This window comes from Nicotiana tomentosiformis, chromosome 2, assembly GCF_000390325.3.
Source record: "Nicotiana tomentosiformis chromosome 2, ASM39032v3, whole genome shotgun sequence".
Lineage (NCBI taxonomy): Eukaryota > Viridiplantae > Streptophyta > Magnoliopsida > Solanales > Solanaceae > Nicotiana > Nicotiana tomentosiformis.
This window is the reverse complement of record NC_090813.1, coordinates 118,859,979-118,887,024: the sequence shown is the minus strand read 5'-3', so window position 1 is coordinate 118,887,024 and position 27,046 is coordinate 118,859,979. Positions and strand designations below refer to the sequence as shown.

The window sequence follows — 27,046 nt, the reverse complement described above, 5'->3', positions numbered from 1 at the left end:
TGCCAATGTCTCTTCAATAGTTTTCTGATATTCTAATACAGTCGGCATGCAAGATGCTTGAATATAACAAGGTAAAATACATAGTCCGACAGAAGCGTACACCAAACACGAAAATTTCTCGCGCGGCTAGGCCGAGGTCTCTTTGCTATCATCATCAAAATGGAAGCAGATTTTGGTGGCAATGTGGAAGAGTATGAGAAATTCCTCAGCACTAGTTGCATAGAAGAGCTTGTGGCAACTTTCTGTTAGGTACGTGAAGTGATCATCCCAGTGATCTCTAGGAATTAACTGGCCGTCAGTTTTCCTCTGTGGTAATTCGATAAGTGGTTTGGCCTTTGAAAATATTCTGCACCTCAGCCTTTCAGCCAATGGGAGTGGTATCTGTCCAGACATAATATAGTAAGTAATAAAAGTGTGCAGTCTCTAACATTTTCTAACATTTTCTTGAACGTTGTTGGCGACAATGAGTTATAAGGTTATACTGCTGCAGAGTTTGTGGGAAGCTTCGACTCCAAATTTGCATCACTAGTTCCAAGGAACCACGTAGCAAAGTGCCCCAAATTGGAGGCTCTAACATAGATGCAACAACCAAGTAGGATGACAAAATCATAATTAGCACAGCTATTGCATCCAGAATAATGGTACTGAGTAGCAATGCATATATAGGTCACAGCAACATCCACTGAGCCAAATCCTTCCTTGTCCATGAAAGCAAAACACCCAATAAATTAAACCAACCGGGAGATGAATAAGTACTTTTTGGAACGAACTAAAAGGGAGGTCTTTGTATGTAAGGCGTCGTATATTATGTAGATTTCAGTCTCCACTGTTCTAAAAGCTTCATTTCCATCCTTTATATTGTCGCGAACTAGCTTTTGACTTGTCTTGTATTCCTCGGGAGTAAAATTTATGATCAACAATATGTCCTTTGTATGTCTTAAAAATATGATATGCATATTTAACAACGTCCAAGCTCTTTAATTTGGTAGTATCACCAGGACCATCACTTTCTTTCAATATTTGAATAGAAGGGTTGCCAATAAGACTAGAATTTTTCAAATTGTCCCTTTACTTGGATATTCCATTCATCCCAAGCTTTCTTCACTCTGCTCGGAATTGGAAGTTCCATTCCCTTCACCTTGATGTTCCACCTCTTTGATAATAGTAACATCTACATAGATTAATGATTGAAGCATAATGTTATGGCTATCAAATTTTCCACGTGATGATTAAATTCTGGAAATATCATTATATTAGATTATGTGTCCACAGGCAGATGGTTCGAATTGATAGCTGATGAGATAAAGGAAAAGATTACTACTCTATTATTGTACTGTGCTTACAAAGATGGATGATATTGAATAGTCAAAGGACCAACCTAGAGAGAGATAAACTTAGCTTCCTTTCAAAAACTTCTCTTTTAATATTCTTCATCGAATTACATTACCATATTCTATATGAAAACTCATGGGGAGTATTTTCTATGTAATGTTCACCACTAAACACAGCGGTTCAAACTTAAGAATAGGAAACAAGAAGTAGAAATAGCATTACATTTACCAAGATTGTGAAATGGTTCAAAAAGAAAGCTTCTGACAGTAAATGGTGCTAAACAAGAAAACCAAAGAGATATGGGACATCATATGGTGCAAACACTAAGCTACTTTAGTTTTTGAAGATGATCCCCTTGACATTGAAATCTGACGAATTTCATGCAAATGAAAACTGTACTCTTTGAACTTAAGTTCACCGCGGTAGGCAGCCAGCAGTTCAGGAACTTTTGCTTCATATTTAGTAACATACTTGGGTAAGAAGTCCTTTTCCATAGTCATTAATATCGAGGATAGCTTGCCAACTTCTGAAATAATGCCTCTTGACCACAAAACTTGCATCACAGAACACCTTGGAATAAGCCTCCTCTCCACACTACACAATAGAAAAGCTGGTCTTTGTGACAAGTGTGACGGGCTAAAATGGAGTCTGTCAACATAGAATGCCACAATTGCCCTGATATTTTCCTCACTATAGAACATGCAAGTCGGCTGCGATCTGAAAATATTAAGGATCTCGACATCTGAAAAGCCTATACTTCTGTAGGTTTCCAATTTCCTTTCGAGTTTGGAATGCCTAAGTATAGACATTGCAGCAAAAGCCGTCCTAAATGCTGTAGAAGTAACATCAAACCCCATTTCCTTGAGTCTCAAGCCAACCTCACTCATCTTTTGGGGATTTATGGTCAAGATAACAGGAGATTTGAAAATAAACTCTGAAACTTGAGAATCAGGAATACCAATTTGGTGCAATACCTGTATAGTCTGCTTCAAACTATGAGAGATCTTCATATTAAGGATTTGTGGACTTCGCTTGATGGCAGCCATTGCTTTCACTTTACTACCCATGAAAGTTTTCAGGGAATTAAAGGATGGAGTCAGTAGTTTCCTTATGCTACAGAGGAGTATGTTGGGGTTACGACAGATAATCTTTCTGCATTCATCTTCAGAAAAGCCAATTGATTGCAAGAACTGCAACTTGGGCTTTAGGGTTTCGTCCACCCCTGATGCTAGTAGTTTAGGGCGTAGTCTAATTATTTTCTTCACTTGGGTTGCAGAAAACCCATGGTTTTGGAAGAATTCAGGTACAGCTGAAACTTTTGAACATGTATGCGTGTCTAATTGGAGTAGTTTTGCTTCACTAATGAGAGTTTCTTCTGATAAACCATGCGACCTCCTGTGACACAAATTAATAACCAACTTGCTCTCATCAGTTGAGGTGTTGCTGCCACAGCTAGTTGACACAGACTGCACAAAGAGGCTACTTTTCCTGATCTTTGTACACAAGTTTCTTTGGCATTTATACAGAGATTGAAGCATTTTAAGAGAAGGGATCCCTCTGAAGGAGATATGTGAATGCAAAGATCATGCCTCAAGGGCTACAAGTTATAATCCCGGCAATGCAAACAAAAACTGGGAACGTAAGCAGCCTGTTTGCCACAAAAGAGTGTTCGTTAGTGAAAGAATAGGACAGTGAAATTCAACATTGGTAATTATATAAATCCTCCAAGTTCAGGAAAAGTCAATATTCCACAAAAAGTTGTCATAATGCCGGATAAACTTCTTAATGTCATAGTGCCAAGTGCCAATTCCCACAATTCCAAACGAAATTCTGAACAGCATGACAAGACAGATCAGTATATTAAAGTTGAAGCCAAACAATGAGTTTCCTCTAGTTGGTTTTGATCAAATTGCTGCAGTTACTCGGATATACTTTATGCTATTGCTGATCTACCTAGAAAGATTGGATTCCACTATTGCCAGCGAGATAAGGAAACAGTGGAAGATAATGCTCGAGGGATCAGATCAGCAAATCCCCCACCCCTCCACCCCACTTCTTTGGAGTCGTAAGACTTTCCCAATTGTAGGGATGCTTGAAAGAGTGCTCTTGGTTAAGACTTCTTTCCCCCCTTTTGACAAGTAAGAGAAAATACTTGATTTTGTCACCATTATGAAATATATCTATCCGAGTGTGAAAAGGACTACACCGGCCTCACATTGAGATACTAGTTAAGGTCTACAACACGGGCAACAAATCTTGGCATCCAAGTCATAGTCAAGTCCAAATTTAACACTAGTCGAGCATCAATTTAGGATATTTCCTGCTAATATTCATGCCATTTTCAGATGAAGCATTCCTTGTTTGTGTTTTTAGGGGTGAGAAATTCAACTTTTAAAAATTTTCTTTAGGGCACATGCCTTTTGGCGCTTTGTTCATCTTTTGCGCCTCTTAATGTTTTTATTGATGAAGATTACTTGTGCTCTGGAGCCCCCTTCTTTTAGTAAACATATTAAGCGCATTTGATTTGTCTAGCTTCATTGTATTTAGATATATCAACAAATTCAGTGATGAAGCCCAAGATTTTAAAGCCTCTTTTCTCCTCTCTCCTTTGTTCTTTTCCGAAATTAGGTTCTCCACTGATAACGCCAGTGGTGCTCGTATATGGTATTTCTTTCGTACTTTTTTTTTTTTTTTTTTTGGGATAAGTGGTGCCAGTATATGATATTTCCAGTAAACCACGACATCCATTCATTCATTCTTTCTGTTTTTCCTTTTCCCTCTATCTAAGTTTTATTTCCCCTTCTATTTCCAATTAATTTTGTAATTATAGATCATATTTATCCAACTTTTTACACTAAGAAGAACAATCCCCAAAATGAATTCACCTCACGCCTTAAGATATATACCTTGCCTTGTGCTTTCTTTTCTCCAAATATTGTTGCAGACCTAAGCCCCCAATAGAGATCAATTTCACACATTCTGATTCAAAAGAAGAAAACATTAAAGGGCGAGTGTTAGTCTACTGCATGTTTCCTCAGAATAATACTATTCTCCGAGTTGAAGTCACTGACTGTAGGATTTTACTCAAGTGAAGTCACTGACTGTAGGATTTTACTCAAGTCAAGAACACACTTGAAGGATGGTGGTGAACTGTATATCAAATATTGGAAGGAAAGTGAGGGATTGATATATTAGCTCACTAGCTGAGCTAAGTCCTCCTATAGGAAAGTGGTTGTGATCGATAGAACTTATAGCATGCAGCCTCACTGGAATAAGGCCTTATCTTCTCTACCCTTCCCGCCCAAAATGCTAGTTAGATTCTTAAAACACCTAAGTTCCACATCTATCACCCAAAAAAGTGATAAGCTTATCTTGTCTCCCACAAACAGTGGTAACTATATCTAAACTAGCTACAGTATCTTTGTTGAGCTTATTATCCAACTATGTCATGCATTCTTGCACGCAGCTCCAACAACAGGAATCTTTCTAAAGCACTATAGCTCCGACCCCTTCCGAAGACATAGCAATCATCATGTTAGGAAGCAATATTTTCCTATTAGCAAAGAAGTAAAAATTTAACATTGAAAAGTAGTTCCATTTCCCTACACCAACTACATTCCATGTAACTCATTAGATGATCTGAAAACGTCTTTTTCTAGAATATTGATCTCCAAACTTTTCTGCTTTGCCCCTCTAGATTTTTGAGAGCCTTACTACCACTTCCCAAATAGGCTGAATAGTGCAACATGTTCTACAGATCTCCTATTTACTTCATCAAAATCATATCCTACTCAGTTTATTCAAAATCATCCCTATGGTTTGGTCCATTTAAACCAAATAGGCTGAATAGTGCAACATGTTCTACAAGTCTCCTATTCACCTTCTTCGAAATCATTCCCTACTCATTTTATTCAAAATCTTCGTTGTGGTTTGGTCCATATAGATTTCCATAAATATTATTGGGATTTGCAGACCCAAATCATAAGATATTTCTAGCTTTTTACTTGGATAAGTATTAATAAGTTATTCCACATTTCTACAGTTGCAAATAGACTATCCTTGTATGACTACTCTATTGCTATAAGTACTAAGAGAAAAGTGCTGAGGAAAAAGTATATGGACCTAACTCAACCCAAAAAGCTAACTCATGAGATGATTATTGTCCAAGATCATGTAAAGAGACTACAACCCATACTATCAACCAATATTGACATAATATGGCACCACCATTGGACAATGCAACATCACGAGTGGCGTAGTGAGTCTGGCTCGGGGCGGATCTAGCAAGGCCCGAGGGGGTGGTACGCCACCAGCAAGCTTCGGTCGAAATTCTGTGTATGTATGTATGTATATATATATATATATATATATATAAGAAATCGTTTATATATTTAAAGCGCCACCCGTAGTAACAAATGATACAAAGGTGCCAATGACAAAGGGTAGGAGATTCCATCTTGGTGGTGAATGATTGAACCCCACCGGCAACAGTAACGTTTTTTAACCTTTTGGCTTGCCACATCACGTTAAACTTTCTATCATTATATAATCCATTCTCTTTTTTCTTCTTCTGTAATTAATATTAACTATCTTACTTTATTTGTTAACTTTTGACTTTCTTTTTCTGTCTCTTATTAGTTAAGTATTTACCTTTTTTCACATAAAATTAAAATAACATCTTCTTTTGCAAAATCTTTGCTCTATCATAACTATAGTACCATATTTTTCTGTTCAATCGATTTATATTATATATCAAAAAGACAAGTAATCCGAACCGAAGTCCAAAGTTGCTCAAACCGATAAAATATTTACTCTTTCTAAATGTATAAACAACGACCACATGGATGTTCAAAGCTATATGGCACCCGAAAGCTCCAAATAATGGATCCGCCTCTGGTCTGGCTTGATACCATATTGAGAAAAATGGACCTTGGACCTAACTCAAATTCAAAAGATAGCTCATGAGGTGAGGTTTGTCCAATATCATATAACAGCTCATACCCTCAATTTCTCTTTAAGATAAGAATCAATCCAAAAGTGAACTAAAAATATAATTTTTTGAAAAAGCATGAAATTTTATAGAATAAATAGGCTTTCATCTTACCTTCTTTCCTTCTTTCTCTTTTTAAAAAAAAAATTGCGAGGAAAAGGAAAAAATATAATGAACTAAAAGATGGGTTATGCAATTTCCCTTTATACACATACACACACACTTCAGAATTACCCGAAGCTCAAATAAAAAGAAAGGAACAACAAATAGACAGAAAACAAAAGGGACGAAGAAGAGTAAAAAAGGGTTGCTTAGGAAAAGGAATTTGGATAGAATGAAAAATAAAACAAGTTACAATATGAGACTTAAGTTCAAGAACCAGATAATCACCTAATTATAGCGTATAGTTCCTGTTGTTTCCTCTATTATATAAATCCAATGTACACAAAATATAACAGCGAAGCATTTCCATGTTTAGAATTTTTTTTTTTTTTTTTAAAAAAAAAAAAACATAGGAAGGAGTGAAGATCACATACCTGCAACTCCAGGTGAGAGTGGCGAACAAAGTGAGCAGTAGATGCCCATTTTACCGACGAAGACGAAATATTAAAATTTAGCATTCAGAACCTTTTGAGTTTCAAAAAACCGCTACTTTTGCCCAAAGTTTAGATAAATGCCAAACTAAGAAAGTTTTCCATTTCTACGACTTATTACAGTTTGGTTAATAGCATGTGCATCGGTAGTAATAGTTTTCAGCCTCAAAAGTACATTTTCTACTTTGTAAAGAAATTACAAATTTTTGCTAAGCAAAAAATTAGTATGCTCAATATAAAGATATATTTATCAAATTTCTATTTATCGAGTTATCCCTCGTCAGTTTAACATACATATCACAACTCTCTTCGTCTTGTTCGTTTTTGTTTCTATTTCGTCTCTTCTCCTTCTTCTGGAGTGAATTTTTAATTTATACTGAATGGTGTATTTTTGTACAATTAATCATCATGTAAAAAAGTTATACAAGATACAATATCTTTCCTTTCGTTTTAACAATATTTAAATTGATTAAACAATGTAATATACATTTTAATTATAAAGAATAAACCTTTTATTTTACTTTAAATGACATGAGTATATATCCAAAAGTGTGTCATATTTTATACCATAATTTTCAAAAGTCTTTCTTTTTTTCTTAAACTTCACTTAGTCAAACACCTTCATATAAATATTCAAATGACCACCCCAACGGCTTCGAAGTATCATAATCTACTTTTACTTGGGATGATCTTCATGCAATCAAACACCAAGAATGTGACAGCAAGTGGTTCAAAAACTAAGCTTCTGATAGCAAATGGTGCTAAAACAAGAAAACTGAAGAGGTATGAGACAGCATATGGTGCGAGGACTAAGCTACTTTAGTTTTTGAAGATGATCCCTTTGACATTGAAATCTGGCGAATTTCACGCAAATGAAAACTGTACTCTTTGAACATAAGTTCGCCCTGGTAGGCAGCCTGCAGTTCAGGAACTTTTGCTTCATATCTAGTAACATACTTCTGTAAGAAGTCCTTTTCCCTAATCATTAATATAGTGGATAGCTTGCCAGCTTCTGGAACAATGCCTCTTGACCACAAAACTTGCATCACAGAACACCTTGGAATAACCCTCCTCTTCAGGCTACGCAATAGAAAAGCCGGTCTTTGTGACAAGTGTGACGGGCTCAAATGTAGTCTATCAACATAGAATGCCACAAGTGACCTGATATTCTCCTCAGTATAAAACATGCAAGTCGGCTGTGATCTGAAAATATTAAGGATCTCCTCATCTGAAAAGCCCGCACTTCTGTAGGTTTCCAATTTCCTTTCCAGATTGGAGTGACTAACTTTCGACATTGTGGTAAAAGCTATCCTAAATGCTGGAGAAGTAACATCAAACCCCATTTCCTTGAGCCTCAAGCCAACCACACTCATTTTTTGGGGATTTATGGTCAAGATAATTGGAGATTTGAAAATAAACTCTGAAACTTGAGAATCAGGAATACCAATTTGGTGCAATACCTGTACAGTCTGCTTCCAATTATGAGAGATCTTTCGACTAAGGATTTGTGGACTTCGTCTGACGGCATCCATTGCTTGCACTTTACTACCCATGAAAGTCTTCAGGGAATCAAAGGATGGAGTCAGTAGTTTCCTTATGCTACTGAGGAGTATGTTGGGGTTATAACAGATAATCTTGCTGCATTCATCTTCAGAAAAGCCAATTGATTGCAAGAACTTCAACTTGGGCTTTAGGGTTTTGTCCACCTTCGATGCTAATAAACAAGGGCGCATTCTAACTATTTTCTTCACTTGGGTTGCAGAAAACCCATGGTTTTGGAAGAAGTCAACTACAGCTGAAACTTCTGAACATGCATGAGTGTCTAATTGGACTGTTTTTGCTTCACTAATGATGGTTTCTTTTGATAAACCATGCGACTTCCTGCGACACAAGCTAATGAGTGACTTGCTCTCGTCATTTGTGATGTTGCTGCTACAGCTAGTTGACACAAACTGCACGAAGACGCTGCTTTTCCTGATCTTTGTACACAAGTGTCTTTGGCATTTATACAGAGATTGAAGCATTTTAAGAGAAGGGAGCCCTGTAAAGGAGATGTGTCAATGCCAAGATTATGCCTCAAGAACCACAAGTTATTAGCCTGAGAATGCTAACAAAAACTTGGAACCTAAACAGCCTGTTCGCCAACAAGAGTGTGTGTTAGTGAAAGAATAGGACAATGAAATTCAACATTGGTAATAAATACTAATAATGGAAATCATCCAAAATTCAGGAAAAGTTAATACTCCCCAAAAGTTTATCATATTGTCAGATAAACTTCTTAAAATCTACAGACGCATAAGAAGTAGGGATAGGCGTTCATGCAGATCAGCTTGGATATGAAAAGTTTGGTTTGGAATTTCGGTTTTTGGATTTAAGAAATTACAATCCAAATTGATTTGTCTAGCTTAATTATTATATTTAGAAATATGAACACACTCATAGGTGAAGCCGGGGATTTTGTAGCCTCTACCTCTCCTCTCCCCCTCATTCCTTTTTGAGAGTAGATTCTCCACTGATAACACCCCGTGCTCGTATATTGTATTTATTATTTTCCCTTTTTTTTTTTTGAGAAGTGGTGCTCGTATATGAAATTCCAGTCAATCACGGCATCTATTCATTCTTTCTTCTGTTTTCTTTATCCTCTATCTATTTTTTCTTTCCCCTTATATTTCTTATCAATTCTGTACTTTTAGATCATATTTACCTTATTAATACACTAAGAATAATAATCTCTTAAATACGTTCACCTCAAGCCTTAAGTCATACACCTTGCCTTGTGCTTTTGTTTTTCATAACATGCTGCAAACCTAAGCGTCCAATCACGAGCAATTTCACATATTCTGAACCAAAAGAACAAAATAAAGTAAAAGAGGGAGTGTTAGTCTACTGCATGCTTCCACAGACTAAAGAATAATAAGCACTTTTTTTATAACCGAGAATTTCCCAAGGGCCGGTGGCTCTCGGTTTGAAACTTGTAGATAGTAAGCCCATCCCTCTACCCTTCTCACGTAAATATCAGGTTTTTGTTTGTGGCACAATTTGAACTCATGACCGCGCATAACCCACAGATCAAGCAATGCACTCTTATCATTAGACCAAAACCCTGGGGCAAACACTATTTCTGTTGTGAATCTTCTCTCTAGTATAATCCCACTCTTCACATTTCAATAGGGAATTTTCCATCTTAGAAGTGTTGTAACTCCTCTCTGAGTTGAAGTCATTGACTATAGGGTTTTACTTAATTCAGAACACACTTGATGGATGGTGTGATCTATCATAATATCAAATATTTTAAGGAAAGTGAGCTGTTGATACATTAGCTCATAGCTGAGCTAAGTCCTCCGGTCGGAAAGTGGTTGTAATCTATAGAACTTCTAGTGCTCTGCCTCAATGGAATAAGAACCTTATTTTCTCTATTCAGATTCTTAAAACTCCCAAGTCCCATCATTTATCACCCAAATAAGTAATAAGCTTATCTAGCCTCTCACATACATCTAAACTAAGCTTCAAACATACTTTGTTGAGCTTATTATCCAACTATGCCATCCATTTACAAATATGCAGCTCCAACAACAGGAATCTTTCTAACGCACTATACTCCTGGCCCCTTCCAAAAACGTAACAATCATCCTATTGGGAAGCAATGTTTCCTATTAGCAAACAAATACTATAAGTTTACCATTAAAAGTAGTTCCATTTTCCTACACCAACTACATACCATGTAACTCATTAGATGATTTGAAAACATCTTTTCCTAGAATATTGGTCTCTGAACGTTTCTGTTTTGCCTCTCCTCTGGGTTTTTGAGAACCTTACTAGCACTTCCCAAATAGGCTGACAGCAGTAAAAGGGTTGCTCAATAAACGGAATTTGGATAAAATGAAAAATAAAATAAGAAAAAAACAGTTAAATTATGCTCGAGAACCAGATAAACACCAAATTATAGCACATAATTCCTGTTGTTTCCTCCATTATGTAAATCCAATTTACAAAAACTTGAACAATTTCCCAAGTTTCGAATTTTTACAGCTGAAAAAAATAAATTACATAGGATGAGTGAAAATTACATACCTGCAATGTAAACAACTCCAGTGATTAGTGAGAGTAGCGGACGAGTGAGAAGCGGTGCCTATGTTGCGGTCGAAGACCAAATATTCAATTTTAGCATTCTGATCCTTTCGAATTTTACAAACTGCTACTTTGCCCCGAAGTTCAGATGTATGGCAAACTGCGCTTATATTACCATTTTATCTTTTGTTTAACTAGGGGTGTTCAAGGGGGCAAGTGCACCAAAAAATTGCATATATCTCAACAGTGGTGTTGAATTTTTTTTCTTTTGTCCCGGTTTGCTCCATGGGCAATCTTCAAGTAATGGGGTAAAAGGGAAAAGTTCAAGACTACCAACTTTCAAGGCCATTCTAGTAAATCGCCCTAAGTGCACATATAGCCATTTGAAGGACCATTATTTAGATATAGTCAAAAATTACAAAACATTTGATATTTAGGGTGTGTTTGGTACGAAGTAAAATATTTTTCATGAAAAATATAAAAATATTTTTCATGAAAATAAGTGGTTTTATCACTTATTTTTCTGGAAAATAAGTAGTTTTATCACTTATTTTTCCATGTTTGGTTGGTTAGTGAAAAAACTTTTTCGAAAAATATTTTCTAGTGTTTGTTTAGAGAGTATAAAATATTTTTTATGCTACTTTCCTTACCCCCTTCCCCCAAATTCTCATGTTTCTTATGCTCCCCCACCCCCACCCAAAAAAAACCTAAATACCCAACATTTTCAGGACTCTATTTTCTTCAAGAATTTAATTATTCTTTTAAAAATTCACACAAAATCAGAAGAGACTACATGCTGCTTTACTTTTTCACTCAAAAATAACGTTAAAATTAGTACTATATGACTAAAAACAATATACTCTTTTTTTGGTTGAAAAAGAACGTACTTTTTCTACAACATGAAAAAAAAGTATTCATTTTATTAAAATGAAAGAAAATATTTTTTCTAAATCATGAACAGAAAATACTCATTTTGTTGAAATGAAAGAAAATACTTTTTACTAAATCATTTTGTTGAAATGAAAGAAAATACGTTTTCTATATCATAAAAAGAAAGTATTTTTTTTATAAATGAAAGACGATACTTTTTTCTACATCATTTTGTTGAAATGAAAGAAAATACTTTTTCTACAACATGAACAGAAAGTACGTTTTTGTTGAAATAAAAGAAGATAGTTTTTACTATCATTATGTTGAAATGAAAAAAAAAAAAATTTAAACATCATGAAATGAAAGTACTTTTTTTTTGTTGAAATGTAAGAAGATACTTTTTACTACATCATTTCGTTGAAATGAAAGAAAATACTTTTTCAATATCATGAAAAGAAAATATTTTTTTTGTTGAAATGAAAGAAGATGTTTTTTACTATATCATATTACTGAAATAAAAGAAATTACTTTTTCAACATCATGAAAATAAAGTAATTTTTTGTTGAAATGAAAAAGATACTTTTTACTACATCATTTTGTTGAAATGAAATAAAATACTTTTTCCACATCATAAAAAAAAAGTACCTTTTTTGTTGAAATGAAACAAAATACATTTTTTATATCATGAAAAAAATACTCATTTTGTTGAAATGAAAAAATAAAGTATTGTATCTACAACATGAAAAGAAAGTATTCTTAATAATAATTCTATTTAGGGTGGGGGTAGAGCAGGGGTTTCGGGAGGGTGGGTGGGTGTGGTGGGGGTAGGTGGGGGTAGGGTGGGATAGGTATGGGGGGTGATGGGGATGGGAAATAGGGTGGGGAAGGTTGAACAAGAGTTTTGGAAAATGTTTTCCCTTCTCTTGATAGGAGAAATATTTTCCTTCAATTGGAGGAAATGAGTTAATGAGAAAAATATTTTTCAAAATATTTAAGTCAACCAAACATGAAAAAATTGAAAAATATTTTTCGAAAAATATTTTCCTTCGTATCAAACACACCCTCAATCGTATGAGAATCAACTTTAGGCCCTACATGACTGAGTTGACAAAGTTTCAAATATATGGGTCTAATTGGGCTTGTCAAATCTTAATATCAAGACTCATATATGTCTTCAATGAAATTCAACTTAGAGCCCAACTTCACTATTGGAGTGCGTGATTATTTCATCTAAAAGTTTAAGTTATTAAAGTTAACATACTTTTATTTGTTTAATTATATCTTTAACACGACCTCTCACATGGGGTTTGATTTTATTTATTTATTAAGCCAAGCATGTCGATTTTTTCTATACGTAATAGCAGTGAGACTCGAAACCATAACTTCTGTCTGTTCTGGTATATGTCACTCGAAACCAGAACCTCTATGTCTGTTCTGGTATTATATTGAAGTGTGCAATCATATCACCTAAAAACTTAAACTACTTGATAAAGTACATTTTTATTTACTAACCCCATCATTTTTTCCATATTTCTTTTTATGAAAATAAGTCTTCTCCGCGCCTTTTTATTTCAACCTTTCCTTTCATGTTCTCAACTTCTAAATTTGCTTCTCTTATGTTACTTGAAGAATCATTCTAAAAGATTGAAAGATCGCAGGTTTCCTTTTTATACTTTTCTTCTTTCCGAAGGAGAAGGGCCTATAACCATTCTTAAATAGCACGTGTAAAATCAACTACCTAGTGCAAGTTCTAAAAATTAAAAATTCGAATCAAACCAACATGCTTTTTGATTTGGTTTGATTTTATTTTAATTAAAAATAATAATATGTGATTTGGTTCGGTATTTAAAAAATAAAAATAAAAATAAAAAGCAAACTGACTATATACATATACATACACGTAAATTTATAAATTTTTATGGTCATAAATAATTATTATTTTAGAAATCTTACTTTATACTATGTTTTTAGCCGTAATAAAGCTGTATATACATATTCAAGTTATTTTCTTTAGTTTTATAGTCTTCTAAATCAAATGAGTGGTTCATTTATTGTTTTAATCGTTAATGTTAGGTAGATTTGAAAAGAATATGTGAATGTAAGATTGTTATTTGATTAGTGAATAATTATCAAGTTTCATGATGAAAATTTTCAAATATAGATGTTTCAATAGACAATAGGTTAATCAATTTATTTGATTCCTTCTAAACGTATACCGACATATGAAAATTTGTATTTTTTGCTCCAGTATACTAAATGAAATGAATATATATTTTTTATGTGGAAACAGTCTAAATATATCGAAACAAAAAAGAAAACGACTCTATATGATTTTGTTTGTTTAATTAATTTTATTTTGTAGTGTTGCTATCCGATTTTTTCTTCAAACTCTTGGCTACTAACTGCACAGTAAAAAGGCATTTAAGTGTAGGGGTGTACATGGACCGAGTTGGTTCGAGTTTATCAAAATCAAACCAAACCAACTATATCGGTTTGGATTGGTTCGATTTTGTCAGGATTTTTGGATTTTTTGGCTATATGAATATTATATTAGTCTTACTTTGTTAAAGTTATAGATAAAATTTTGATAAGTGAATATATATTTACTAGAAATTGAAAAAAATTGAAAACATATGATCTATTAAAATATTCGTATGAGAGTATTTTTTTTTTAGTAACACATGATAGTTATTTCTTAGTCCCCAAATAATTATTTTTCGTCGATGTACGCCTTCAAGATTAACCTAATTTAATAATTAAATATAAAATCAATTTGATACCTAAATAATGATACGTTCTATTAAATTTTAAATTATCAGAATACCACTTCAAAATTGAAAACGATATAAGAAATCTTGACATATGAATATGAAAGAACGATGAGATGATTGACGCATTTGAATAATACTCGATAAGAAAGTGATACAACCCATTATTTAAAGTAAATAAAATAAGTGCACTTTATAGTTCTATTAAGTATTACATCCCAAACCCAATCGAATTTTTTAATCGATTTGATTTAACTTTTCAATTTGATGCGATTTTTCGGTTCAGATCCTGTTCAGGTGGATGAACTCGGTGTCACGCTTGGTCTATTCTATCTCTAGTTTCCACAATGTATTACCTCCATTGAGGTATTTGGGATCATCTGTAATCACTTTTTATATTGGATAATTTGTGTTGTGGCTCAAAGAAATACTTGTACATGAATCTTTTAGGACCTGTTTGGCCATAGATTTTGCTAAAATAAAATTGAATTTTATTTGACAAACATATGTTTGATCATAGATTTTTTTTACATTTTGGCAAAATTCCAAATCCCAAAACCAGCTCAAAAGCTGGTTTTAGGCCAAAATATCACTATTACATTTTTTAAAAATTGCCCCAAACTTTTGTATTTTATAAAAGAGCCCATAATTTATTATTTTGTAACAATGTTGCGTCGTCTTCTCGGTCACCTGATAGTGTATCATGTAGTTCATTATAAAAATGATAATTTTGTATCAAATTTATTTATGTTCAGGACTATGGTTTGCGATAATATAATGAATGTTATTGATAATGGTATTGTTGGGTATTTATGATAATTTTTAAAACTTGTGGGTATAAGTCATGTTTCATGTTTTTCCAAAATAAATTTGGAAAATATGTTTTGAAAACTGATGTCCAAACACATTTTTATTTTCAAACCAAACTTCACCAAAATCAGATTTTTCAGAACAAATTTGGGAATCTATGGCCAAACGCTAGTTTAGTGACTATAATGACTTACTATTACATATGTATACTTGAGCAAAAATGATAATTATACTTTAAAATTATATTTCTTTCTTTGTCAGATCGAAACTTTGTTTAAAATACAGAAGATTGAAATAAAAGTCGAATTAATTCCAAATAAATTCTGGCTTTTATATGGGCTATTGACCCATTAAGAGGTAACACATGAGACCAATTTCTGAAGCCCAGCCCATGAAAATCAATCGAACCCTACACCCATCGTTATATATGGCTCTCACTTCTCAGTAACTTATCTTTCATCATCTTTCCCTCAAAACCCTAGCCGCAGTCACTTCCGTAGGTGCTTACTTCACTGCTAGTTCAATTTCAAGCCATGGTAATTGATTTTCTCTCGAAATGTGTTTTCTTATTTCGATGTTTCTGGTTTTAACAGTTTTTTTTCTGTAGGCGGACGTTGAAGGTGCTGATGTTGCGGCCGGACAGCCTAAGAAGAGAACGTTTAAGAAGTTCAGTTACAGAGGAGTGGATCTGGATGCTCTTCTTGACATGTCTACCGATGAGCTCGTTAAGCTCTTCCCTGCTCGTCCTCGCAGAAGGTACCTTTTTTTTACGAATGTATATTTATTAAATTGTTATTAATTTGTTTAGTATGAGCTTGTTTAATTGTCGAATTATAAGCCGCTGAACTTTAATTCAATGTAAATCTGTTCTTTACCCTAAGAAAACGCGGTCTTGGGCGCTGTTTAATGACAGTACTCATACTTGTACAATTTTTGTAACAAGAGTATTTCTAAAAACTACAAAAAGTTCAGCAACCATAAGTTTCTATATTGGAATTTTTACAGTAAGAAAAAATTAAGACAGTTGAAACTTGTGGTGTTGACATCCCATGACATCTATGTGGTATATCCCTGTTAAGACTTTTGATGCTTGTGGTCTTAAACATGCTACTATGTCATATGTGTGTCTATAAAGGCTGTAAAAGTCTTTCACTAAGGGTAAAATAAGAAGGTTAAGTTAAATTGTTTTTGAGTTTAGGTAGAGGTTACTCGCAAATAGTGTCACATAAATTGGAATTTCCTGAGTGCTTGCAAGATGTCGGAGAAGCAGCAATTTTACCCTCCAAATGTATAAGTTTTCCCCCATGTATAAGCTCATATTTGAAGATGGAGAGGTGTTTCATATGTGAAAAAACTCATCTTGATTTGTAATTGTGTTAGGTTCCAGAGGGGTTTGAAGAGGAAGCCAATGGCTTTGATCAAGAAGCTGCGTAAGGCGGTAAGATCAGTTTACCAATTAGCTTTCTCTGAAATAGAAATTATTTATTTGATGCTCAATATCAACTATTTCTATAGTAAAGAATTACATGGAACATGCTCCTAATGCAAAATCTAATATTTGTTTTGAATGTTAAGCATGACTTTTGTTTTCATTACCTCAGTAACAGCCAGGTCCAACTTATTTAGTTTATTCCAGTGAATTTGGAGAAAATTGTATTACTGGAACTGCAGAGTGCTTGACGCTTTATAGAATTTAGCGCATGCGTTTAAATACCACTGAAATGGGAAATTGAGATACAAGATGAAAAATATTAGTATAATGATTGATTTAAATTTATTTGTGCTTTTTATGCGTAACATACTGATGGTAACTGAGTAGTCGAGAATTTAGGCGCCTAAGGCCGAGCGCTTCCCTCGTGAACAAGAGGTGGCGTGGTATACCACAGAGTGAGGTTTTTATTTGTGGCACACAATGTGTGTAGGCGCACAATAATTGTTTGGGGACTCCCTGGCCACTTTGCTGCATCAACTTGCTGCCAAAGTGAGGGGAATGCCCTATATTATTCCATAGTTGCTGTCTTTTTTCTGCTGCTATAGTTTCAATTTATAGTTTTAACACATTCGTTTGCAGAGTTTAAAATGACACAATACTATAATTTTTTTGATAAGAGTCACAATACTATATGTTGACTTGATTTGACGATTATTACTATCAAATGTGGCGTTAACACTTGAGTGACAATCACATGAGTTGGGAGTGCAAGCTTGCTAAAGTAGAATTTACCAGAACTAGGTATCATGACCTTGACTTTTGATTTATTCCTTGTGTTTTCTTCTTTTCCTGTTTGCAATATATCCGGAAGTTCTACTTGTCAATAGTTTTTGGGGGAGGGGGAAAGGGCTTCTGATGTTCAATTCCTATTCATCAGAAGTCACTTTCCTCAGGCAACCACCTCTTCCTACAGAAAGAAACAGGATTTAATGCTTGCACTCAATGTTTAATGGTTGGCAAGTTTGGCTTCGCTGTAACATTTGGATTTTGATGTAGCATTTGATAGGTTTTGGCACTAATTGGGTATTTAGGACCATGTTTTCTTTTTATTGATACATCTAAACGTGTTCATGCAGAAACGTGAGGCTCCACCAGGTGAGAAGCCAGAGGTTGTCAGAACACATTTGAGGAACATGATTATTGTACCTGAGATGATTGGAAGCGTTATTGGAATCTACAATGGGAAAACATTTAATCAAATTGAGGTCAAGCCTGAAATGATTAGCCACTATTTAGCTGAGTTCTCAATCTCATACAAGCCTGTCAAGCACGGTAGGCCCGGTATTGGTGCTACTCACTCTTCAAGGTTCATTCCATTGAAGTAGTCTAAAAAAGGTTCATTCCATTGAAGTGATTCAGCCAGAGGTTGTCGTTATGGTTTCTAGTAATACTAGTACTTTATTTTACTGCAATTTTTATGAGAACAATGGATGTTGATCCGTGATTAGTCTTGAGACTGTAATTTGCTGATACATTGCAACAGACCAGTTATTTGTGCTTATCTAGAGGTTTGTTCCATTTTGATTTTTATAATATTTATGTTCAGTTAGATACAATGTGGATTTTGAAGTGTTAAAATCCTCCTACTGGCATTCTGTACTGGATGGCGTGGCTCTTTCCATTTCCTGCTCAGTTATGCAATACTGTTAAAAAGGAATATACTGGAAGGCCAGTCTTTAGCAACTAAAAATGATAAAGTGAAATATTGCTTTTAGATAGTTCACATGCTTTCTAATTTATTAGAGTCTCAAATTGATTTGGATTTTAAAAACATATTGGTTAGGCTTTGAGTTATATATTTTCTCCTGCAAGTTAAACTGTGAACTCTGCTAGATTCAATATTTAGTGGTATATCGTTTCAGGATACATTTGGGCCTATATATAGGTCACATAGTGGTTTCTGCGGTTAACTCGTTTACTTGCGTAGCTCCAGCCTATTTCCTATTGAACTGAAACTGTGGTAGACATTAGTGTTTTGCATGTTTCCAGCTCTAAGAGTGCCATTGGAAGACGACGCCGTAAACCCTTCTAACTTTACAGAGTTTCCCTTTGCTATTCCAATTCAAAATAATGTGTTTGACAAAAAATGCTTTTTCTACTTGTACTTTGATTAAGATGAAACTCTTGTGCTGGCACTGGGAATCACAGGACCGAATTTGTCGCATCTCACAGGTAATTATGTTCACTGAAAATCATGGTTAAGAATGCCTTTAACTAAACGTGAAGTCCAGCAAAAGAAAAAAATTTCCCTTGAAAATTGAGTACAAATCAACCAACGTTTAGAGATAAGAAGCAGCAGTTTAGGGTTTCTAACGTGTATAACGTATTCTTAGGCTCTTTGGGCTCCAAAAGCAGTACCAAACCAACCACCCCCCAAAATAAAAAATAAAAAAAGGAAAACCCCTCTCCCCTCAGTATAAATAAAGTGAAACAGAAAATAAAATCAACCTTATTGGAGAGAAGAAAAGAATAAAGATGTCGACTCCACCGTAGCTTTATCTCACTCAGATTTCCTTCTTGAAGCTGACTCCAGTAGATGGGAGCCATTTGTCACCCTGAATAAATTTCTGAACAGAAAACTTGCTAGCTTCTTTACTAGTAATATTCAATTTCAATCCTTTCCAGTTGACTCTATTTTTAGTCACAGCCCCAGGTCCGAAGTTTTTATATTCAGCGTAGAAAATAGTATCTGGTGCTGTAGTACCCACCCAAGGCAACCACCCTGTAGGATCAATAAAGCTGGCCATTGTTGTAGACGTAATAACGGTTGTGGAATAGTTTTTCCATGGCCTACCCAAGAAAGTACGGACTCCGGTGAGATTTGCTGAGGGCCAAATTGTGCAATTCTGAATAGAAATGCCAGTGTTTTGATTTGGGTCGATCTTGCCTTGAGCTGTGATGGTATTCATTTGGCCAGGCATTGGTTTCCTAGGAAGTATGTGGCAGTTTTGAAAAACAACTGCTGAGTTACCAAATATGAAGTCCACTGTTCCATAAATACTGCATTCTCTGTAGAATTGGCGATTGGAGTGTGAGTATAGCGTGTCTTGGTAAGCATCGAATTTGCAGCGGTAAAAGACAGAGAGATCAGCAGTTGACATTAGGGCAACTGCTTGATGCTTGGCTGCACCTGCTGTGTTGCGGAAACCCATGTCACGAGCTATGAATCCCTTGCCAAACACAGCTGTGTAAGAAGAAAAATGGAAGAAGTATTAGAAGTTTAGAACATGCATGTATATTGCTTAGGATTTAAAAATTTGTAGGAACCACTATTTGTCTGATGCAAAATTGGAACAACGACTTACCAAAAGTTGCAGTTTGGAAAGTGGGAGTGCCATCTACAAAGTTGAGAGAGCCAGAGACAGTGGTAGCATCCATACCATCACCAATCATCATAACATTCCATTTCTTCTTCTCAACTATAACATTCTCCACATAAACTCCCTTCTTCACATAAATCACAAACCTTTTGTTACTCTTCTCAGGCACTGCCTCAAGAGCATCACTGATATTAATAAAGTCCCCAGAGCCATCTTTAGCTACCACAACGTCCACTTTGATCAAACTTTTTCCTTTTGAAGATTGAAGCAATTTCCTATCTTTTGAAGCCATCCAGCTAGGAAAATCTCCATCAAAATTCATCAAACGACGTCTCCCAATTCGACCCATACGATCAATGGAGTCCGCTGAATCCTGGATTGACTGATCCATGATATCAACAATGGACAAGCTGTTACTAGTATGTTGACCCGAATTCTTAAGTTTATTGGAAGCCGTATCAGAAGCATAAGTAATATCCCCAAAACCATCAATGCATGTTTGCTGGTATGTTCCAGCTGCACTTAGCTTTGTCTTGAGGTCAGAAAACCCGTCGAATAACGACTTGCTTGGGATAGAAAGAGATTCATTGAGGCTGTCTAGTGCAAGTGAAAGAAGTTCATGACAACTTCCTAAGGTCTTAACAGCCATAGGATCAGAAATATTCTTCACTTGTGGCATATTGAAGAACTCATCCGAAGCTTTAGAGAGCTCGTTGATAGCAACTTGGACAGATAATTTGTAAATATCTTGAGGTTTAAGGTTGTCTGATTTGGCTAGAGGACCAAGGCTGTTGTAACATGATTGAGGGTATAACGTTACGTCACAAACAGCTTTAATTGCTGTGGAAAAAGACTTGGATTGACTGCCTGATGAATTTCCATTATTTTTGGCGTACGTTATACCAACAACAGCAGCCACAATACAACCAACAAGAACTATGGAAGAAATGGCAATAATGCTGATTTTCTTCACTGTTTTTTTGCTAGAAGCCACACTTTCTTGATCATTTGCAATAGGAAGGTCCATTTTTTGCTCAGTACTTTTTTTTTCTCCCCTTCTCCTTTTTTTGTTTTCCCTTGATGGGAATTGGGAAGGCATGTCTTTATATAGGACGGGTTATATGTTTTACGTGCAAGGCATAAATGTTAGGGAGTTAATAGTTATGAAGAAGAGTCTATTGAAACGAATGTGCTAGTCATGTCTTTATTATGGACCAGTTCAGTACTAGCTATGAATGTCAAGGTGTAGCATACCTATAAAGAAAGCAAGGAGACTTATGCTTGGTGAGGTGGGATTGGGGAGGGGTTTAATTGAAAGTGGCTAATAAAAAATGTAAGAACTAAAAAGCAGAATGTACAAGAACAAGGGTACTGTTAAACAAATATAGAATACTGTTAAACAAATATATAAGCGGGAAAACCTTAGGGGAAAATATATAAATATATAGATGCATTTGTTATTGTTACAAACCAAGTTGTAGTGGACTTTGAGGTAGCCGTATTGTGGTTTCCCATAATAGCAAATACAGATACTATTTCATCTAGATACTATTTCAATTAGAGCTGAAAATTCTGAAAAAAAATAGAGTTGAATATGACCAAATCCAAGAGGATTCTTTGTTTCATTGATTACTTGTTCGTTCTTTTTTAATTTTAAAAAAAAATAAAGTAAGAAGAAAGAAAGAAAAAAAGGATCGATAGAACAAATGTTGTTAGTTGTTTGCAGTAATTTTCGAGACACGTTCGAATTCCGAATTCTATAAAGAGTAACACATTTACCATAATTGATTTTTTTTTTTCTCTCAAAAGAAACTACTAAACTTTCCATGTTTTACTTTTTCCTTTCTTGGAAAAAAGATTATGAACTCCCATAAATTAAAACTCATTCCTACTCAGTCGTTATTAGTATCCACTATGTACACATTTAAAGTTAGAAATTCTTATGGACTGGAGGTATAGAAGTCAGCTAGTGGTCTTAATATCCTTGACATTTTAACCTGGAATTGAGAGCTGTTGTGTGCAAACTCTTATGGAACTTATGCCAAGAGAAAAACAGACTATTGGTGGAAAGCAGTCTTCTTGGATGGTGATAAAAAAGATTCTAAATATTTAGAAAAAGCTGGTTATATGGCAGCCGGAAATGCAAGGATATTCTATTAGAATGATCTACATATGTGTATAACGTCAAATCCGAGTTTATCCTTCGTGTAATTAATCGAGGTTGGAACATGATGAACCGAAGGTCGTCATTGTAACATCGAGATAAGAAGTAAAGCCAGGTTATCGAGCTCAAGATTCAGGGATCGATCAATATCGAGCTCGAATCAATATCGAGCTATGATATGAAATAGTGTTATCGAGCTCAAGAGCCAGAGACCGATCAATACCGAGCCCGAGTCAATATCGAGCTCGAGTCAATATCGAGCTAGAGTCAATATCGAGCTCGAGATCCGGAGATCGACCAATACCAAGACCGACCAAGATCGATCTAAGAGACATAGAGCCGTTGCAGCCGCACTTAGGGAGAGAATCTCGGCGGAAATTAAGGAAAAGCTAATTAACTAATCTATCATGGGATCCCCATTATGTATTTTTATTATATCCAAAGTAGGATTTTTCCACTATATTAAGAGTGGGTATCATTTCTGTAAGAGGAGAGATCCAGAGAAGCGTACATTGATACACTCTCATATTCAGAAATTATTGAGATTTACACACATATAGTAAAGATTTTCCATTTTTGGGCTTTGAACATTGATTCATCTTGCTTGTTTATAAATCATTCTCTACTCAATTTGATTTGTATTTCATTCATTTATACGGTCACTATTCGATATATTTCTACTTACTTTTCCGATTTATACCAAGTTATACCACGTATCCTTAGAACTACGTATAAATTCAACTCTTATCCTTAGAACTACGTATAAATTCAACTCTATCTTTTTTTTGGGTAAACAGTTTGGCGGCTACCGTGGGGCTAAGGATAACAGTGGTTGTTTGGTACGAATCTCTGCAAAACACACCATTTTACACTTACTCATGGAAGTATCTTTGATTACAGGTTAAAAATGATGAACTCTCAATTAATGGCCATACCTATCGACAACGAAGCTGGCCTTCAAGATGAGAACAACAACCTGACGACTGGGGATGAAAGGCCACCAGTCGATCCCGTTGGAGTTCGAGCCATAGATCCGATTGACGATAATTTGCATGTGGCCATCGAGGCGAACCAGCGTTCCGACCCCGAAAAAAGCATTCATGGTAAAACTCGATATGCAGTTCGAAATACCCAAAATGTTGGAGAAGACGGGATCAACCTGTGTATGATTTTTGAAATGTTGCAAGCTCAGCAGGTAGCGATAGCTCAGTTACTGAGCCAAACCCAGGCACCGAGCAGGGCCGAGCCCGGTCCACCCCGAGAAGTCACCCACGAAACGGGGCCAGGTGTTGTAAGATTAAATGAACAAGAATCGGGGACTAATCTCTAAATTATTAAGGTGTTAGAGGAACTGACAAAATGAATTGAGTCAGGAAAAAAGAGGATTGAAGCAAACGACAAGAAAGTAGAGATTTTTAACTCCAGGGTTGATCATATCCCGGGGGCACCACCGATATTGAAGGGCTTGGATTCCAAAAAATTCGTACAAAAGCCATCTCCCCAAGCGCGGCTCCTAAACCGATCCCAAAGAAGTTTCGCATGCCCGAAATTCCTAAATATAATGGAACGACCGACCCCAGCGAACATGTCACCTCTTACACATGTGCCATAAAGGGAACGATCTAGAAGATGACGAGATCAAATCCATACTACTTAAGAAGTTCGAGGAAACCTTGTCAAATGGGGCAATGATATGGTATCATCATTTACCATCTAGCTATATCGATTCTTTTGCTATGCTTGCATATTCTTTCGTAAAAGCACACGCTGGAGCCATAAAGGTCGAGACCAGGAAGCCAGACCTTTTCAAGGTAAGGTAAAAGGACAACGAGATGCTAAGAGAGTTCGTATGTCGTTTCCAAATGGAACGAATGGATCTACTACCGGTCACTGACGATTGGGTTGTACAAGCTTTCACTCAAGGACTGAACGAGCGGAGCTCGATGGCTTCACGACAGTTGAAGTAGAATTTGATCGAGTACCCGACTATTACTTGGGCCGATGTACACAATCGATATCAATCGAAGATCAGAGTTGAAGACGACCAGTTGGGGTCTAGGTCCATTATTAAAAGGGACATCTACCGAGAACCAAGGTCAAATAAGGATCGATATCGGCCATATAACGGAGATCGTAGGGGTAGCGAACCTGCGCGCAACTCCATACGAGGCGAAATGAGAAGTGATCGAGGTCAAGGGTCTCGGGGGCTGATGAATAGAAATGGGTTCGACAGGCATACTGGACCTAAGGAAGCACCACAGTTATCAGAATATAACTTCAACATTGATGCATCCGCCATCGTGTCGGCTATCGGACGCATCAAAGGTACTAAGTGGCCTCAACCTCTGCAGTCCGATCCAGCTCAGAGAAATCCCAATCAAATATGCAAGTATCATGGCACCCATGGCCACAAAACCAAAGACTGCAGGTAATTGAGAGAGGAGGTAGCCCGGTTATTCAATGAAGGGCACCTTCGAGAATATTTAAGTGACCGGCCAAAAACCATTTCAAAAACAGAGATTTCAATAGACAAAACGAACAAAAAGAGCCACAGCACATCATCCATATGATCATCGGAGGGATTGACGTTCCCCAGGGACCGGTGTTTAAACGCACTAAGTTGTCTATTGTAAGAGAAAAGCGATCTTGGACTAAGGATTACACACCTAAAGGAACCTTGTCCTTTAGTGACGAAGACGCGGAAGGAATCATGAAACCCCATACGATGCACTGTTAATATCTGTACTTATGAATAAAACTCAAGTTAAACGTGTGTTAACTGATCCAGGTATTTCGGCCAACATCATTCGATCAAGGGTCGTAGAACAACTCGGTCTACATGACCAGGTCGTACCCGCGACCCTGGTACTGAACGAATTTAATATGGCATGTGAAACTACTAAGGGAGAGATAATCTTGCCAGTAAACATGCCCGGGACCATCTAGGAAATGAAGTTCCATGTAATCGAGGGCAATATGAGATATAACGCCCTATTCGGGAGGCCATGGATCCACAACATGAGAGCAGTACCCTCGACCTTTCACCAGGTTCTGAAAATCCCAACATCGGAGGGAATCAAAATGGTCTATAGGGAGCAACCATCCGCAAAAGAAATGTTTGCCGTCGATTAAGTGATTCCGATATCCTCACTATCATCGACAAAGGGATCGAATTCGAAGGAGGAACAAGACACCAAATAGCAATCACAAATGTCAGCCTCGACCCAACTAGAAAAATATGAGACTGATGAAGATGATGATTATGGGATTCCTCGATCCTTCATAGTCCCCGATGATTTCGATGCTACCCAATCAATGGTCGAAGAACTGGAGCAAATCTCACTAATCAAACATCTGCCCAAGCAAAAGGTATACCTGGGCACGGGGTTAGATCCCGAGCTCAGGGAAAAGCTTATTCAATTTCTTATAGCTAACATGAACTGTTTTGCTTGGTCCCATCTTTACATGACAGGAATCCCACCGGAAATAACCACTCATAAACTGAGTTTGGATCTGAAATTCCATCCGGTAAAGCAAAAAAGAAGGCCCCAGTCCGAGGACAAACATGCATTCATCAAGGACGAGGTAATCAAACTTCTTAAAATAGGATCAATTCGAGAATAAAATACCCCGAATGGCTAACAAATGTGGTGGTGGTCCCTAAAAGGGGAAACAAACTTAGAATGTGTATAGATTATAAAGACCTGAATAAAGCATGCCCTAAGGATTCCTTTCCTTTGCCTAGTATCGATCGTATGATCGATGCCATGGCCGGCCACGAGATTCTCAATTTTCTCGATGCCTACTCCGGGTACAACTAGATACAGATGAACCCAGAAGATCAGGAAAAGACCTCGTTCATCACTAAGTACGGTACCTACTGTTATAACGTAATGCCATTCGGTCTAAAAAATGCTGGTGCAACTTATCAACGCCTAGTAAACCGAATGTTCGAAAAATAAATAGGTAAATCAATGGAAATTTATATTGATGACATGTTAGTTAAGTTCCTGCGGGTAGAGGACTATTTAAAGCATTTGCAGGAAACTTTTGACGTACTATAAAGAAGTATAATATGAAGCTCAACCCCGAGAAATGTACATTCGGGGTTGGCTCGGGCAAATTTCTTGGTTTCATGGTGTACAATAGAGGAATCGAGATCAACTCCAATAAAATCAAAGCTATCGAGGACATCACAGTAGTCGACAATGTAAAGGTCGTGCAAAGGTTAACGGGGAGAATAGCCGCCCTGGGACGATTCATTTCGAGATCATCAGATAGAAGACACCGATATTTCTCACTGCTTAAGAAGAAAAACAACTTTGCATGGACTCAGGAATGCCAACAGGCTTTGGAAGAACTGAAGCGTATTTATCGAGCCCTCCGCTGCTTCATACCCTAAAAGTGGACAAGCAGCTTTACATGTACTTAGCTGTATCAGAGATAGCGGTAAGTGGAGTTCTGGTTCGAGAAGAACGAGGTACACAATTCCCTGTTTATTATGTCAGTCGGACCTTAGGCGAAGCCGAAACTAGATATCCACACTTAGAAAAATTAGCGCTTGCTTTAATAAGTGCCTCTAAGAAATTAAAACCATATTTCCAATCTCATCTGATACATGTTATAACAACTTATCCTC

General features: G+C 36.2%; 4 protein-coding genes across 8 annotated transcripts; 1 reads left to right on the top strand and 3 right to left on the bottom strand.

Annotated features, from left to right (window-relative positions):
- Positions 1-1,534: 1,534 nt before the first annotated feature.
- Positions 1,535-6,998, bottom strand: LOC104107287 (transcription termination factor MTERF2, chloroplastic-like). Its single transcript, XM_009616046.3, has 2 exons — positions 6,859-6,998; positions 1,535-2,980 (listed from the first exon to the last, which is right to left on the bottom strand). The coding sequence occupies exon 2, from the start codon at positions 2,868-2,870 to the stop codon at positions 1,656-1,658; it is 1,215 nt and encodes a 404-aa protein (XP_009614341.1). The 5' UTR covers positions 2,871-2,980; positions 6,859-6,998; the 3' UTR covers positions 1,535-1,655.
- A 516-nt stretch (positions 6,999-7,514) lies between these two features.
- Positions 7,515-11,264, bottom strand: LOC104107288 (transcription termination factor MTERF8, chloroplastic-like). 5 transcript variants are annotated; one of them, XM_009616048.4, is made up of 3 exons: positions 10,987-11,264; positions 9,663-9,755; positions 7,515-9,049 (listed from the first exon to the last, which is right to left on the bottom strand). In XM_009616048.4, the coding sequence occupies exon 3, from the start codon at positions 8,937-8,939 to the stop codon at positions 7,725-7,727; it is 1,215 nt and encodes a 404-aa protein (XP_009614343.1). In that variant the 5' UTR covers positions 8,940-9,049; positions 9,663-9,755; positions 10,987-11,264; the 3' UTR covers positions 7,515-7,724. The 5 variants fall into 5 exon arrangements, with proteins under 5 accessions (XP_009614343.1, XP_009614346.1, XP_009614342.1 ...); XM_009616051.4 differs by having other exon boundaries at positions 7,515-8,956; XM_009616047.4 differs by lacking the exon at positions 9,663-9,755.
- A 4,379-nt stretch (positions 11,265-15,643) lies between these two features.
- On the top strand, positions 15,644-18,479 carry LOC104107289 (small ribosomal subunit protein uS19-like). The gene is made up of 4 exons (XM_009616053.4): positions 15,644-15,967; positions 16,039-16,187; positions 16,812-16,869; positions 18,000-18,479. The coding sequence occupies exons 1-4, from the start codon at positions 15,965-15,967 to the stop codon at positions 18,246-18,248; spliced, it is 459 nt and encodes a 152-aa protein (XP_009614348.1). The 5' UTR covers positions 15,644-15,964; the 3' UTR covers positions 18,249-18,479.
- Positions 18,480-19,149: 670 nt separating this feature from the next.
- LOC104107290 (probable pectinesterase/pectinesterase inhibitor 46) lies at positions 19,150-21,305 on the bottom strand. Its single transcript, XM_009616054.3, has 2 exons — positions 20,229-21,305; positions 19,150-20,107 (listed from the first exon to the last, which is right to left on the bottom strand). Exons 1-2 carry the CDS (start codon positions 21,268-21,270, stop codon positions 19,428-19,430), a joined length of 1,722 nt encoding a protein of 573 aa, XP_009614349.3. The 5' UTR covers positions 21,271-21,305; the 3' UTR covers positions 19,150-19,427.
- Between the last annotated feature and the right edge of the window lie 5,741 nt (positions 21,306-27,046).

What these genes read in the sequence shown, in the direction of transcription:
- LOC104107287 (XM_009616046.3), bottom strand. Translation starts at nt 2,870, where the DNA reads ATGCTTCAATCTCTGTATAAATGCCAAAGAAACTTGTGTACAAAGATC.
- LOC104107288 (XM_009616048.4), bottom strand. Translation starts at nt 8,939, where the DNA reads ATGCTTCAATCTCTGTATAAATGCCAAAGACACTTGTGTACAAAGATC.
- LOC104107289 (XM_009616053.4), top strand. An exon ending in CCTGCTCGTCCTCGCAGAAG is followed by an intron (nt 16,188 to 16,811) that starts GTACCTTTTTTT and finishes TAATTGTGTTAG; the next exon opens with GTTCCAGAGGGGTTTGAAGA. An exon ending in TCAAGAAGCTGCGTAAGGCG is followed by an intron (nt 16,870 to 17,999) that starts GTAAGATCAGTT and finishes GTGTTCATGCAG; the next exon opens with AAACGTGAGGCTCCACCAGG.
- LOC104107290 (XM_009616054.3), bottom strand. Translation starts at nt 21,270, where the DNA reads ATGGACCTTCCTATTGCAAATGATCAAGAAAGTGTGGCTTCTAGCAAA. An exon ending in TTTCCAAACTGCAACTTTTG is followed by an intron (nt 20,108 to 20,228) that starts GTAAGTCGTTGT and finishes CTTCTTACACAG; the next exon opens with CTGTGTTTGGCAAGGGATTC.